General features: G+C 36.7%; 4 protein-coding genes and 1 long non-coding RNA gene across 19 annotated transcripts in view; 3 read left to right on the top strand and 2 right to left on the bottom strand.

Moving 5' to 3' along the window:
• The window catches only part of LOC119079632 (phosphatidylinositol 4-phosphate 5-kinase type-1 alpha), a 23,763-nt gene extending 22,685 nt beyond the window's left edge, over window positions 1-1,078 (bottom strand). For 5 of the 15 annotated variants that reach the window (XM_037187640.1, XM_037187638.1, XM_037187649.1 and 2 more), the window contains exons 1-2: window positions 727-1,075; window positions 16-53 (exon numbers count right to left, since the gene is read on the bottom strand). In XM_037187640.1, the coding sequence (XP_037043535.1) occupies window positions 16-53; window positions 727-841 (153 nt within the window). In that variant the 5' untranslated portion in view covers window positions 842-1,075. Of the gene's footprint in view, window positions 1-15; window positions 54-726 lie in introns of all 15 variants that reach the window. The other 10 variants (XM_037187642.1, XM_037187639.1, XM_037187646.1 and 7 more) reach the window with 4 other exon arrangements.
• LOC119079647 overlaps window positions 1-14,852 on the top strand; it is an 18,046-nt gene extending 3,194 nt beyond the window's left edge. The window contains exons 2-3 of the long non-coding RNA XR_005088202.1: window positions 5,662-5,668; window positions 14,691-14,852. This is a non-coding gene — a long non-coding RNA (uncharacterized LOC119079647). The remainder of the gene's footprint in view (window positions 1-5,661; window positions 5,669-14,690) is intronic.
• LOC119079634 (H(+)/Cl(-) exchange transporter 7) lies at window positions 1,983-9,575 on the bottom strand. Its single transcript, XM_037187654.1, has 12 exons — window positions 9,330-9,575; window positions 4,934-5,029; window positions 4,765-4,879; window positions 4,620-4,703; window positions 4,424-4,533; window positions 4,223-4,355; window positions 3,975-4,163; window positions 3,629-3,917; window positions 3,122-3,576; window positions 2,585-2,919; window positions 2,368-2,526; window positions 1,983-2,292 (listed from the first exon to the last, which is right to left on the bottom strand). The coding sequence occupies exons 1-12, from the start codon at window positions 9,429-9,431 to the stop codon at window positions 2,077-2,079; spliced, it is 2,283 nt and encodes a 760-aa protein (XP_037043549.1). The 5' UTR covers window positions 9,432-9,575; the 3' UTR covers window positions 1,983-2,076.
• On the top strand, window positions 7,472-8,474 carry LOC119079644 (32 kDa beta-galactoside-binding lectin lec-3-like). Its single transcript, XM_037187669.1, has 3 exons — window positions 7,472-7,776; window positions 7,844-7,920; window positions 8,094-8,474. The coding sequence occupies exons 1-3, from the start codon at window positions 7,774-7,776 to the stop codon at window positions 8,449-8,451; spliced, it is 438 nt and encodes a 145-aa protein (XP_037043564.1). The 5' UTR covers window positions 7,472-7,773; the 3' UTR covers window positions 8,452-8,474.
• On the top strand, window positions 11,604-14,251 carry LOC119079641 (lachesin). Its single transcript, XM_037187665.1, has 2 exons — window positions 11,604-12,199; window positions 12,261-14,251. Exons 1-2 carry the CDS (start codon window positions 11,683-11,685, stop codon window positions 12,803-12,805), a joined length of 1,062 nt encoding a protein of 353 aa, XP_037043560.1. The 5' UTR covers window positions 11,604-11,682; the 3' UTR covers window positions 12,806-14,251.

Raw genomic sequence — 14,852 nt, 5'->3', positions numbered from 1 at the left:
CGTTTTTATACTTACATCTATAGTTCCCCGTCCATCCGACACTTTATCTTTATCTGCAAAAAAAGAGTTGATTTCCTTTTAGAATGGTAAAAATAGGAACCTCTTAAATGTAGTTTGTTGACATCAAACTAGAACAACCCATATTTATTAAACAAAAAACCTTATCTCTCTGTTGTAATGAAAATGTTCATTGAAAACATATTTTACAACAATAAACACTCCTCTCCAAATCTGGTCGTGCTTACAGCGAATGGCATATGAGATCATTGTATGAATTTTGTTTTACGTGTAAAAGGTACATACACCGTATTTTTTGGAATCACAATTCAATGCAATCATCAAAACCATTTATATTGTTGTATGGTTGTGTATGAGTCATCGTAAATAAATTTATAATTTTTCTTCGTATATACAATATTCACGTTTGGCTTACAGTTCTAACACTGATCGACATTTAGGTGTTTAGCAGTTTACATAAACGAATACGTGATAAGCGAATTAATTAAAAAAACAATTTTTCTGAAGTTTAATTTGTATAAGTTGCCTATGTGTACAGCATATCGTTTGTTAAGCGAATTTGATAGACAAATTAAATGAGCGATAGAAAAAACTGTCTTGAATGAATTAGATTGTCTGCAAAGTGGCACTTTTTCCCTATTTACTTTTCACCGTTTCAATTAATCAACGGAACGTTGGCGGAACATTTTCCAATTCAATGATACCTACCATCATCTTCGGATGTTGTTTTTGTTGTATGCGAATGTATATCCATGGTTTTCTGGGAAGTAACCGTTTCAATTTCGATGGAGTCCAATTTGTAGTCTCCGGAAGCCATTTTCATCAAAGAAACAAATCAACTTTTTCACTTGAAACTTATAACATCAATTTCTGTGGAGAAATTAGGCGATTCTGTCGTTTCGATTTATTAACACTGATGAAACGAAGCACAACGTATTTATTGAACAATTACATTTTCATATTTTCGATGGTTTTCCGATTGAATTTTATGAAAACATTTTTTTTCTTTCACTTTTCCAAAGAATTTTTTTTTATTTGACTGCCCTGTCAACTGTCAAATTGAGTAACTTCAATGTGTAGAGAGAGTGGGGAGAGCAAGGTTTGCAAAGAGAGCAAAGAGAGACAGAATTTTATTGGTAGTGCCAACGTTTCGGAATGAAAATATTTTGCGCAATTTTTGTTTTACAATTTCAAATAACAAATCATCAAATCATTACGCAAAGAGTGATCTTGTAGAGAAACATGAAGCTAATGTTCTAATGTTGTAAATGAATCGAGCGATTTTAGGCTGAAAGCACACTAGCAATTTTGCGTTGATGGGATCGACAGTTATGCTGCTTTTTCCAATGTAATTCGATACAGGATAAACAATACAAAACGAGCATAATTGTCGGTCACAAAATTGCTTGTGTGCTTTCGACCTTAGGCAATTGCATACCGTCAATAAAAACAGTTTAACGAGTCGTTCAGTTTGGATAGAGTTGGTAAAACATCAAAAATGTACTCGACAACAATAAAATATGTTCAAAGTTATTGTGCCATGGCCTAGCACTGCTTCTAGCATTAACACTCGAATCTCAGACGTCAAAAAGCTTACAAAAGCCTTCATGCATGTGTGAACACTTGAATGTGTTGTGTGCTTCAACTCACAAGACGAAGACATAACTCCTGGTATATGCGTACAAAGTCAATATGTAGTTTATTCAACCTCTAAATATGTTATTGCTAGGAGCAGTGCTATGTTTGAGCATATAGCAAACACTTTCAGTCGATTTTCTTTTGATTTTCCTGTAACGTCAGAGGATTTCATTTACCGGCTTTCCAAGATGTTCTTCATCTTCCGGGGAATTTTCCGGACTTTTTTTAAAATATTTTTTGAGAAACAGTGAATTTTAACTTACCTTACGCGAACATAATCTCAGAGCAGCTGGCCAGGAATGTATTTTCAGACGATTCCTTTACAGTTAAAAAATTTCCTTGCGGTTTTTATTATGCATAAATTCATTAACACAAATAAAAAAAATATTCTGAGATCGTCCACTCCATTAAAATATCATCTTACTGCGGTGCATTGTGAACAAAATCTTTTCGTGTAATCAGCCCGCTGACACGATTATTTGAATCCACCACGATCAGATGTCGTAGGGCTAAACAGCGGAACATTTGAAATGTACGTGGAACGGTCGATATTTCCGGCACGGTGTACGGTGACGGATTCATAAACATTTCCGAATTGATGGTGTAGTCGGATTTCGAGTCTTTGATTTCGATTTTCTGTTGAAGACAGATTCGTTTTGCATTTCGTGTTCGACTTTAAAACGGAAATAGCCAGCGAAGCATTTTACTTACGTCTATGGACGGATAACGTGGATATTCGTCGCGAAAATCGTCAATAGATACATCATCGATCCAGCGTTCCTGATTCTCTTCGTAGAAACTGTTCTTTAGGATAACAACCAATTGCGAACGCAATATAAATCCGCGTAGACGACCAGTTGATATACCATCCTGCAAAGATAAATTTACAACGAACGTTCCACAATTAGAAAATCGTGCGACCCCTTACTTCTGTTTCAATCTCGTCAACAACCGGAAATCCGTTGTACGAATATGTTTTCAGAATGTGAACAATGCGACTCGTACTCTCCTTCATTCGAATGCAGACCGGTGGACTGTTCATGATTTGACGAATTTGTAATCCTTCCGCTGATTTTCTCGCGTACCACGGTAACATGGGCACTTTTGCTACTTCAATATTTGTGTCGTAGATTCCCTCGTTGAAATAGTCGCCCATCCATTTAGCAGAAATCAATGTTATGATCAGCGGCAGAGCAAATGATATGTTCCCCGTGCTCTCAATTAAAATTACCGTTAAACTCAACGTCATTCGAACGACACCACCTGAGGGGAAGGCAAGATAATAAAATGTTAGAAGGTTGAACTGATCAGATGAACGATGTAATACACCGGGGACTTCCAAACTGAACCTCGGGTAAGTTCCCTGAAGCCGAGCGGCTTTTCTGTTCTTCGGTTACTTTTTCTCATAGTTATGATCTGACAACCGGAACAGTTTAGAAGCCCCCAAACACAGTTAAATCAATACCTAAATTTGCAGCGGCTCCAATCAGCGCATATTTACCAGGATGAATAAAACTCCAATATGGAAAGAATGCATTCAACGACATGGACACCAATCTGCCCCACGCAGCACCAATCAATAGCATTGGTATGAATAATCCCGCCGATATGCTCAGTCCATATGTTATGCATGACAGTGGATAGTATACGACGACGAATAAAACCAATGATATGATCTTGTGCGAACCGGATGGATCGTGGAACAACGATTTCACAGTTGCTTCCGGTGTTTGAAACCATAGAGCGGCCACTGCATTATATTCGTTGTCTTCACAAAACAGTTGGACAGGATAAGGCGTTGGATCTAGTCCGAGCGGACGACAATCGTTCATGGTAAACATCATACAACATGCCACAGTGGCTGTTACAGCTGCAGCAATCACCACTTCTAGAACTCTGCCCCATTTTGTTGTTATGTACCTGCAACGATATTGCATGCTATCGTCGATCCATTACTGTACTAATTTTGTACCTTGAACGAAGGATGGTCAATTTGATGTTCACTGAATTCCATAGAGCTCCGATCAAACCACCAAACATGCCCATCGTGACGAATATTGGAATTTCGAAATACTCGTACGGTAATGGTTCGAATTGACCCAAATTAAACAGACCGGGATACGAAAACGTTTTCAAATCGTGGTACCATGACAATATAACATTCAACGTAAATGAACTAATAATTGACGCTATTAACGCTTTCCATATCAGCGCTTGATTCCAGTAGCTCGCTGCTTCTTCCAAGGCGAATAAAACTCCACCTGAAAATGAAAACGTGTCGGTGTTCCACTCTTGTCGGTTTATTTCCAATTACCTACCTAACGGAGCACCGAAGGCTGCTGCGACGCCAGCCGAAGCTCCGCCGACAACGAAGTCTCGTTTCTCGTGATCGTCTCTAAAGTAACGAAATATTCCGAAATCCCGACGAAATGTTGTGCTTTTGCCTTGAGAAATGCCAGCCGCAATCACTGAACCAGCATGGATCATCGGACCTTCCTTTCCTCCAACTGAAGCGAATTATGTTTGTTACTTAAATGTCTAAACAATGAAAACGTTCTCTTCGTACCCATTCCTCCAGTAACTGAGGATATAACTCCGACCACTTTGACTATTAGAGTTTTAAAGCGGACAATTCTTGGCACTTTAACTCCATTCAGATAACATTTGACTAGTGGAATTCCACTGCCAGCAGCAATTGGCTGAAAAGTGGAAATTAATTTTGGTTTCGTAAATTTGTCCGAGTGTTAAAACGTTCAATGTGACTTACTTCAACATATGCCACCAAAATTGACCCGAATGTAGCCGGTATGATATTTGTAAGAACATAAAACAAATATGGAGCGTACAGATCTCCACTGAGGATGTTATAGTCAACAGCTGTTCGTTAATTTTGAAGCTAAGGAAATTTATCATCGCATTCAACAATAATCTCAATTGAAACGTTCGTTTCGTCAAAAGGATACAATTCTTAAGAAAATTATATTTGTAACCGGATATAATCTCGATCGCTATATCAATTATGCACGCTGTGATTCCAGTCAAAACGCCTGAAAAACGAAGAGAAAATTGATACAGACGGATCGAAGCTCACGATTATTGCATACAAACCAATTAGAATAAAAACCATCCATCGCGCGAAATCCTTTTTGGTTGTGAACGATTTGTCGCGATTTTTCTGTTCGGATTTGTACAACACATTTTCACAGATATCGTAATCTAAGCTCTACGGAAATAGATTTTAGTTTGCGTTTAATTTGACGAGAACATTTTTACCCACTTCATATATTGACTCCGTTTGTTGAGGACGTTGATGAATGAATAGTGGACGCTGTTCAATATCGTTCGGGTTTGAATTGATGGAAAGTGGCTGGAACTAAATTTAAAAAAAAGATATTCACTCATTTGAAATTGGCGTTGAAGTTTAAGACTCAACATAATGTTACGAAGCGTTTTTATTAAATAATTATCCGATAGCGGCCTGCGTCCTTTGAACGTAGATACTAACTAATTTAACAACGTTTCTATCAAAACTTCTAATTTTCATTTTTTAAATCTGTTTTCAAAAATACTCTTTGATACTCTTGAAAAATACTCTCTGTTGACTAGTTCTAAAAAGACACTAACAGTGAAATATATTTCGTGTTTTAGACGGACAACAATGTGGCTATGCTGCCGATTCCATTGACGAATTCCTCTGGGACATATCTTGCCAATTTGAATGAGTATTGTCTTCTAGACATATTTTCGTGCAAATCGTTGACTCCGTTGGACCTGTGCTCACTGGCGGAATTGTGTAGACGTTTCAAGGAAATAATCGAACGAGTGTTTCCAAAGCACCTATTTATTGCACGCGTAAATGCGGGATATGCGCTTACTTCGAAAAACTACGAGAAAGTTCAGACAAATCTACATGATTGCGAGAGAATTTTTAAGAATTATGGATCACACCTTTCCAAAATTGTGTTAGATGGCATTAATCACGAAGTTGTGGACTTGGTTGCAAAGTATTTTGGTGATGTCACGTTGAAGCAACTCAAAATTGATGGATCGAAAAACATTGGAATGCTATTGAGTTCAATTATTGAGGTAAAGCTACTGCGACTTTCTGTCTACAATTGTAACTTCATAAAAGGTGTTGAATCTCCTGACTTCAATTGTCGTTCATTAATTGAAATAACAATCTTCTGGTCTACACACTGTGTTGCAATTCTGAAGCATAGTTTTCCCAACTTGCAACGATTCACTTGTTGTTGGTCTCGATTGTACACAGAACGGAGAAGCAACGATTGTGATGTTTTCTATAAGTTTATCAGGCGCCATGAACACCTAAGAGTTATAAACTTATTTGATGAATCAGTTTGGAATAGTGTTCTTTTACAAGTCATCGACATCAGCTGCAAGGAATTGGAGGAATTGAATTTAAGTGTCGTGATGAATCCCACGCGCTCTTTCAACTTTTCCACTCGGGGAAGTCTAGCAAAATTGAAGACATTTACTCTTGGTCCTGAATATAATAATTTCAGTCCGTACATCACACTTTTAGGCGAATTGAAATCATTGGAAAAGCTGGAAATATCGCCTGACAGCGAAACAAGGAGCGAAAACATAAAAGTTCCAGCTGAAATGTTCCATACTCTAACCAAACTTCGGAATTTGCGAGAATTGAATTTGATATCTTGCTCATTCAATCATTCTGAATGGGTAATGTTGGCTCAATTAGAAAAAATATTTATATATGATTGCGAATTTGACCACGGTGCACATCCTCTCAATGTAGTAAGACATCTGATAAATTTAAGAGAACTGAAGTATGAATTTGCGTACGGAAATGACGTTACAATTGCGCAACGGACTATATCTAACATTAGCACTATCCCACAGCGCGAAGCTATTATACTAATCGCGAGCCATTCGTCTGATGTATTTCGACAAATCAGAAAACAACGCAAAAAGGCCAAATCTCTGTCGTCGTTAAGTCAAAATTACGGTAAACCGATTTTGTGTGATGTAATCATTCCATCTTACCTAAGCCAATCATCTAAAAAATCTGGATCAATTGCAGATAATGCTGAAAGATTCAAGCATAATCATTACAAACGTTTAAAAGAAAATTACTTTTTTTTTTTTTTTTGAAAAGATCGTTTTTTACTGGTTGCGCATTGCAGCCTTTTTTTCACTTTTAAAAATAAAGAAACATATTAAGCAAAGAAGACTTTTCTGAAATGGTTAAAATAGTCGAACGAAGAGAGCATGTATTGACACTAACATGTAGCTGTGATTTTAACTTTGAGGAGAATTGTGACCAAAAACGAAATGTGAGATTAATAAAATTAGTTTTTTAATTTGTACCTTGAAAACGATGTTTTTCTGTAACACATTCTATTCTAAAGGAGAACAATGAATTCTAACAGAAATATGTGTTGGGAAGTATATTCATTTTTGCTCCTACAGTCCTAAGTCATTAATCACTACTGTGTGTAGTAGCGATTCTTTAAGTTTTTGTTTCCTCTCTCTGGCTCAAGCAAAATATGCGAATTGATTTAAATTTCAGACCCAAATCAATGGTCTTTCCGGTCATTCCCTATCATCTATATTAACCTGAATATTTTAACGCTATCACACATCCGGTCAAGAAATTTCTTCTCTTTCTCCAGTTAAAAATATTTCAATTGTGAAAATTAACTGAAAAAAGAGTACAATAACCAAACAGGTGAGAATTAGTCAACGTTAATTTTAACTTGGATGAGTACATTGCTAACACCGCATTTAGTCATTTCGATTCATCAACACATTTGCTTAAATTCTTTTCATGTTAAATTTGCATTCGTTTTTCTATACATTGTAGAAAGAGTTCGATTGTCGTTTCCAATTTATTTTGTTATTAATATTATCGCGCAAGAGAGAAAGACTAACATGATAAATATAAGTTCACGGTCAGATAGTGGAGTGGTGTGAGTTTTTAGCCATTAACGTTTCTTTTATTACCATTTCTACCTGTTACATCGAACAACTCTACGAAATTGCTTAAAGCAACTGACTAACAGTCTGCTTATATTCAGTTCAGTTTGTGCATAGACAGTGTTTTGTCAACACGAAACTTAAGAGAAGCAAGATACAATGGTGAGTAATAATGATTGTTTGTAGAGTTCACTTTATTTAACTGTTTAACCTGTGCTCTACAATGTAGCCGGAATTATACGCAGTTACGTTGTCACCAGGGACACATTTACAAATCCACGGAACGGTGCCAGAGCAAGCAGACCGGTAAGTTTCACAATTATTAGTCTAAGTCTTTTAAAATCGTGTGGTGACGTGTGTCAATGCTAATTCGCATGCAATTAAATGTTCAACTTAATTGTCAATTGATCTTGTGATTCATTTTCCTAAATGACGTGGCTGACTGTTTCTTCTTTCTATCAAATTAATTTCTGACACAGCACATCCATTAATTTACAATATGGTCCATACACACATGACGAGCCCGAAGAAGGCGACACCATTGCAATGCATTTGGATGTTAGACATGGCAGTGAAACTGTAGTCAGAAATCATTTCGAGGTGGATGGATGGGGTGAGGAGGAGTCTAGCGATTTTCCGGGACTGCAGTCAGGCGAAGCATTTCTCATCGAAATTAAAGTAGCAACTGATTCTTATGCCATTCAAATAAATGGTGCAAATATTGGGGAATTCAAGCACCGAGTACCGTTGGAAGGCGTTACCCATATGCGTGTATTTCACGATGTTACCGTCAACAGTGTCAGTTTGGATGAACAGAAATTGGTTGCGATTAATTGAATTGGATTGGGCACACAGAAAAATGACACCCAGAATTACGCAAATGCAATAAAATTTGTAATATTTTTCACAATATGCACGCGACACTTTTCGCTTTTTTAGTGGCAATAAAAGTTTTATGTATCTCACACAATGGCATGTTCTATTCTTATTACATCCATCAAATAAAAACCAATTTATGGCTGTAAAAAAGTGATGTTTTGTTGAAGCTGCAATTGGTAATCGGTAATGGTTGGCCCAAATGCAAAGAGTCTCAGTTCTAATCGTTAAAAACTTTCCTTTTTTACCTAATCCCCTCAATACCCTTGCACACCAGCATTTATACCAGTTATCTCCACACTGAGTTCTTCTGAATTAGCATAATCTGGTCAATATCATCATAGTTACGGCGTAAGTTTCTTGAAACATATCTTCAAAGGCGTTTTTAGGCGAGGTATGAATGATACCATATGATGGGAATCTTTTTTCTTGTTCACATAAGGCATTTAGGATCATTCCAAGCAAAACTTGAATTGTCACGTTTTCAAACTCTCTAGCATCCAAGGATATTAGCTCTAGGGCTAGATTATTAGGACGATTGCGATTTTCACTTATAAAATCATAATTGGATGTAAAAGTTCAAAATTGTAAGTAAATTCTGCATGCAAAATGGAGAGTCAATTTATAATTTTCAGCAACAAAAACGCTATAACGTTGACTGAATAAATATGAGTCTTCATTGGAAGAAACTCTCAATAAATATCTATCAGGCTTATAGCCGCCCCCTAACGAATGATCTGCACTATCAAATTTAATTTATGTCACAACTATTGCTTGCATCGTGACACATAAAAAGCGATAAAGAATGTCATTCAAAAATAAATAATTGATTCACAAACCACATCCGCAGATGTTCCAAGCAGCTCCTCGTCTGTACTTTCATCATGTTCATCATAGTCAACAATCAGCCTCTCTGTCGATTTATTTTGTTTGGTCGCCATTCTTTTAGGCCTTAGAAACTAAATCACAAGCAATCACACACAACTAAAAAAGAATATCAAATTAAGGATTTAAATGTTTCACGTCCATTAAAACTATAATGTCCAAATTCCTTTCGTTTCGTTTGTTTGGATGATAACATGCACTGCACACACACACACACACACACACACACACACACACCAGTTGCTTGACGTTTTCGCGATGTTTTTGTTTGAAATTTCGAACATTTCGAAATTGGTGCGATTTGTGTTTGTGAAGTTGAACAGTTCGAAACAGAGACTATTTTCTAGAAAAAGTTTTCTCAAATTTTAATTTTAAAAGCTTAAAAAAAAATCATGAAAATAACCTCTGGTTTATTTATTTATTTATTCTGTAGTTTCATTGCAAATTTTACTTACAACTAAATTCGAAGGCGACAGGTGTAATTGGTCAAAGTTCAGCCAACCCTGAGTTGATCACGAAGGCGGTGACACAAAAATTGCGTCAACGGCTGCAAAGTTTATAAGAAAAATGCAACTTAACAAAAACAAAATTCTGAATTTTCCAAAAAATATTTTCTTCAAGTTGATTTCTCAAACTATCTGTAATGAGTGTGTTTATAAAATTTGGTGTCACACGCCTCCATGGCTGTCTTAAGGGCATATTTTTTTGAATTGAAACTTTAGAGCCTCGGCAATTCTCCGCTATCAAAAATTTTTCTCCGCCAATAACGGATTTGTTCCGCAGTTTTTCCGGCTCTTTCCATCCGCCCCGAAAGTTTTGGATCTCCTCCCACATAACTCGGCGGTTCGCTGATGGTAAATTTTCAAAATCTGTAAAATCGTCTATCAGTGGACGCCTGAGTTTCTATCGTGAACGAATAAAACTTGCTGGAGACGATAGAGCGTGAAAAACTATGGAACAAATCCGTTATTGGCAGAGAAAAAATTTTGATAGCGGTGATCGCCGTGGAATATGAGTTTGAAAATGCAGACCTCCACCAATTTCAATAGTTTTGTATGACCAGTTACATCAGATCAAAGTTTTTAACACTTTGAGGCAATAGAGAAAGGACCAGTCTAATGCCTGAAACTACGATTTTTTCTTGAAACTAGAGTTTTCAGTCTTAAAAATTGTAACGTAACAGACCGTTATCGGCGGAATCTGCCCTCTGTTCTTTCAGTACTTTGCTATTGGTGACCAATAGAAGGAAATAGTATGCCATAAGATGTAAATACATTACACGTTTAGGATTGAAAAGCTGTCAGCTGTTAAAACTTCATCGATAGAGACATAACCAAAAAAAAAGTATGGTTGAAGAAAAGTTCACAAAAGCGTTGAATAGTTCTGTGGATGCTCGGGATGCTCTCGTTTGTTTTCGGCTGGTCAAAAATTATTTTGACAGTACGATGGAACAGAGCAAGTATAAATGAAAGGTATAAAACAGGTATGCCATGCCATCCCGGATGACATAGAGGTCTAGGTTCTGAATTATTTTTTATCAATATGACATTCCACATAATTTGTAATGAGTGCGTTTAACTAAATTTGCCTGAATTGTCAAAATATTTGTGCTACCGCCTTCATGATCATCTCAGAAGTGGCAGAACCTGTTGTCTCACAACCTTGGCTGTTTCAGAACACTGATGGCTATTTTATAAATAGTCGTTTTCTCACCTCAGCTAAAACTTCGAAAGTTTTGTTGTGAAAAACTGTCTTTACCTCGGCAAAAAAGGTTGACGTTGCATTATCTCGGGTGACTTATGGCTCTCAAAATGCAATTTTAAAATGTTCTTCGCTCGTTGTGTTATGTTGACGTCAATCATATAGGTATATTATTCTTTCATTGACTGTAATGCGATCAAATGTCAGACGATATTGTTTTAACAGATCGTTTTCCTGTGATTGCGAATTCTTTTGTCTTTTATAATAGGCCTAAAAGCAACATTGCCTTTGCCTCTTCAATAATAATTATTTCAAAAAATAAATTTTCATTTTTCAATAACAAACTAGTCTTAAAAAACATCTCGTCGTAGTTCATAGCTATCTTCATCGAATACTACCATTCCATGAAAACATAGACTTGATAATGTCATTCGAAAAGTGCGCCTTTTTTGTTTTCAACAATACGTATTCCATCCACGTCATTCATCGGACAACACCATTTTCTTTACGTATTCATTCGAAATTGGGTGTTTTGTTCGTGGGGTGTGTCATTTGTCATTATTATTTTTGTGTTCGTATTTAACGTTTGCAATTAAACTAACGAAAATGTTTTATTTAATATTGATGTTGTTACCTGTGGCTCTGTTCGCACAACGAACACCGTCCATTTCGCATATAACGCAAGAACAAATTAAAGATATCGGTGGAACGGTCGAACTCGAATGCTCTGTACAATATGCCAAAGAGTATACAGTACTTTGGACGAAGACATTGAACGGGGCATCAGATTCCGTATTTTTGTCAACTGGAAGTTCATTGGTCATCAAGGATTCTCGGTTCGCTCTGCGTCATGATCCATCATCGTCAACTTACACATTACAAATCAAGGATATTCAAGAGACTGACGCAGGCATTTATCAATGCCAGGTCGTGCTTTCCGTCATCAACAAAATATCTGCTGATGTTTTACTATCAGTGCGTAGACCGCCCGTAATTGCGGATAATTCAACCCAATCATTGGTCGTATCTGAAGGCAAATCCGTTCAAATGGAATGTTATGCTGGTGGTTATCCACATCCGACTATATCTTGGAGACGTGAAAACAACGCCATTTTACCAACAGGTGGGCAACAATTCGTTTAATCATTTGTCTTGTTCGTGGTAACATGACATCACAATTTCAGGTGGTGCAACGTACACTGGATCGGTGCTGAAGATCAACTCTGTACGAAAAGAAGACCGCGGAACATACTACTGTGTCGCTGACAATGGCGTTAGCAAAGGCGATCGTCGTAATATCAATCTTGAAGTTGAATTCGCTCCATTCATATCGGTGCCGCGACCACGTCTCGGTCAGGCTCTGCAATACGACATGGATCTGGAATGTCACATCGAAGCGTATCCGTTGCCGGCTATTGTCTGGGTCAAGGACGAGGTACAGCTGTCGAACAATCAACATTACAGCATTTCACATTTTGCCACTGCTGACGAATTTACCGATTCAACGATTCGCGTCATTACAATCGAGAAACGACAATACGGAGACTATGTGTGCAAGGCTGTGAACAAATTGGGACAGGCAGAGGCCAAAGTTCATCTGTTCGAAACTGTAATTCCTGTGTGTCCACCGGCTTGTGGTCAGGCACATTACGGTGATGCACAATATTTGGCCGCTTCGACGGTAGTTTTAGTATTAGGTTTTTTGGCAGTTTTTATGGGTTTCCACTAGTGGATGACCTCGCCAAAAACAAAGTGCATGCAAATTTTGATATCATTTTTCTTTACTCTGGAATGTGGAACGCAGATCGTGTCTGTGTTCCACTTTCCTTTTAACAAATTGAATCTCTTGAGAATAATTGATCGAGATGAAAATCATATTGACAATTCTTGAAGCGCTAAACATATCAATCAGCTGGTTGCTCTCACTTATAGTAACAATTTTTCTACTTTTCTCTTATGAACATGACGGCCTGAATCTTTCACAGATTTTGACAAAACGTAAAATCAAATGGCACTGTACATCTTATGAAGTTTACCATAAAAATGACAATTTTTTTACCATTTAATCCGAAAATAGAATGAATAACCAAGCATATCAGACAAAAATTGACCAAGAGTCACCTATAATAGATATTTATGCTACTAGAACCATATATGAAAGAGTGATACGACAAATATCTCTTATTCATTTATGCTAGAACTGTGAAGTGATTTCGAAGAAGTGTGAAGTCGAGAGCTTAGTTTACGACATCGAGAACGAATATAGTTTTACATATCGAACGGCTTGCTCTACTCTAAAGTGCACTTTACAGTAAAGAGATATTTAAAATCCCTATTGCAATGTTCTACGGAATGCATAACCTAACCAATTTCTTTTAAGGTGATACTTACACTATCATACAAAAACTATTAGCATAATTGTCACAGCCATAACATTTTGATATAGCAGTCTTTAATGACACACCGCAACGCGTCATCTTCGTTTGCGATATTTAATTAGTTTCAGTTAACGAAGTACATTCGTCCAAGAAATCAACCGATTAGCAAAAGAAATCAACCGATTAGCAAACTCGTAACTAGAATTTAAGTTAAATGTGTAAGTAGTTTATAGTCGAGAGCAGCTGTAAATGTGTGCCTTTTTAAATGTAGCGCAGCGATATTTGTTGTGCCTTTGGAAAAAATTAAAAATAAAGTAAAATACGAGCGAGTTCTACTCGATGGTAAGTTGACGCATTTAACGTTAATTATTTTGCTGATGCGGCAATCGAATTATAGGGTCAACGATTTACGTTCACTTAATAGCATCACATTAAACAGACAATTATAATATTTAAATTAAGTGTATCAAAATTTAGCGTCATCTTGCCAATCGATCTAGAAGAACTCTAAGAGTAAAGAATTTTAACGAAATTGAAACATTGAAATGTTTTGATATTTTTGCACTTGAAACATTCCAATTGAATTAATTTGAAAATGGAGACAAATTTTTGTTTATAAAGCTGACCCTTAGAAGGGCTCTATTACACTTAGTGTTTTTACATATAGTTATAGTTGTACGAATTCCATCCATTTTGTAATCTGAAATATTTTTTTTAACTTTCGACAACAGTACTCAATTTTGCAAAAATGTTGGTTTATATGATTTGAAAATAAAATTTTTTTTTACAAAACTTCAGCCGAACACGTCTTGGACATATTGTACTCATAGAGTAAGCAATTTCTTCTGACATTACTCGTTCGACAAACAAATTGTGGGTAAATTGAATTGACTTTTAAGATTTAAGATTCTTTAAGATTTTTATTTGTTCCATGTTGTTTGCTATGAAAGGTTATGGAGCAAAAACGCCAGAACATAAGAAAATTTCAAATCCAAACGATATGGTAGTTTGGGAGCTAAATGTTTTCATATAAATAATAATCGAATGAGATCTTGGAGGACTGAAGTGGAAAAGGGTTTCGTGTGAACAGTAAACAATATGAAATGAAGAAATATCTTAGCGGACTTAAGGTACCCGGAATTACACAAGTACCTGCTAGTGACTATTTAATTTCGAAAAATATGTTGGCCGCAGTGACTCCCAAATTATAAAGTCCGAAAACTGCTTAAGCGCCAGTTATAGTAATAATAACGTTATAATGATAACAGCAGGCAACAGAGGTCATGTACACGGATGGTGACATAGTGCGTTGGATAGGTCTTGGTGCCCTGAATATGGAACACACCTCCATTCGTCCCAGTGACGTCTGTGTGGAGAGGTTACCCACTCGAATATATG

The sequence above is a fragment of the Bradysia coprophila genome, unplaced genomic scaffold (assembly GCF_014529535.1).
Source record: "Bradysia coprophila strain Holo2 unplaced genomic scaffold, BU_Bcop_v1 contig_324, whole genome shotgun sequence".
Classification (NCBI taxonomy): Eukaryota; Metazoa; Arthropoda; class Insecta; order Diptera; family Sciaridae; genus Bradysia; species Bradysia coprophila.
Note: the sequence above shows the minus strand (reverse complement) of the source record. Positions and strands in the feature narration are given on the sequence as shown.

Coding starts and splice junctions, on each gene's coding strand:
- LOC119079644 (XM_037187669.1), top strand. Junction 7,921..8,093: donor GTGCCAGAGCAAGCAGACCG/GTAAGTTTCACA, acceptor TTTCTGACACAG/CACATCCATTAATTTACAAT.
- LOC119079634 (XM_037187654.1), bottom strand. CDS start 9,431: ATGGCGACCAAACAAAATAAATCGACAGAGAGGCTGATTGTTGACTAT. Junction 3,577..3,628: donor TTGACCATCCTTCGTTCAAG/GTACAAAATTAG, acceptor ATATCGTTGCAG/GTACATAACAACAAAATGGG. Junction 2,920..3,121: donor TGGAGCCGCTGCAAATTTAG/GTATTGATTTAA, acceptor CCTTCCCCTCAG/GTGGTGTCGTTCGAATGACG.
- LOC119079641 (XM_037187665.1), top strand. CDS start 11,683: ATGTTTTATTTAATATTGATGTTGTTACCTGTGGCTCTGTTCGCACAA. Junction 12,200..12,260: donor CAACGCCATTTTACCAACAG/GTGGGCAACAAT, acceptor TCACAATTTCAG/GTGGTGCAACGTACACTGGA.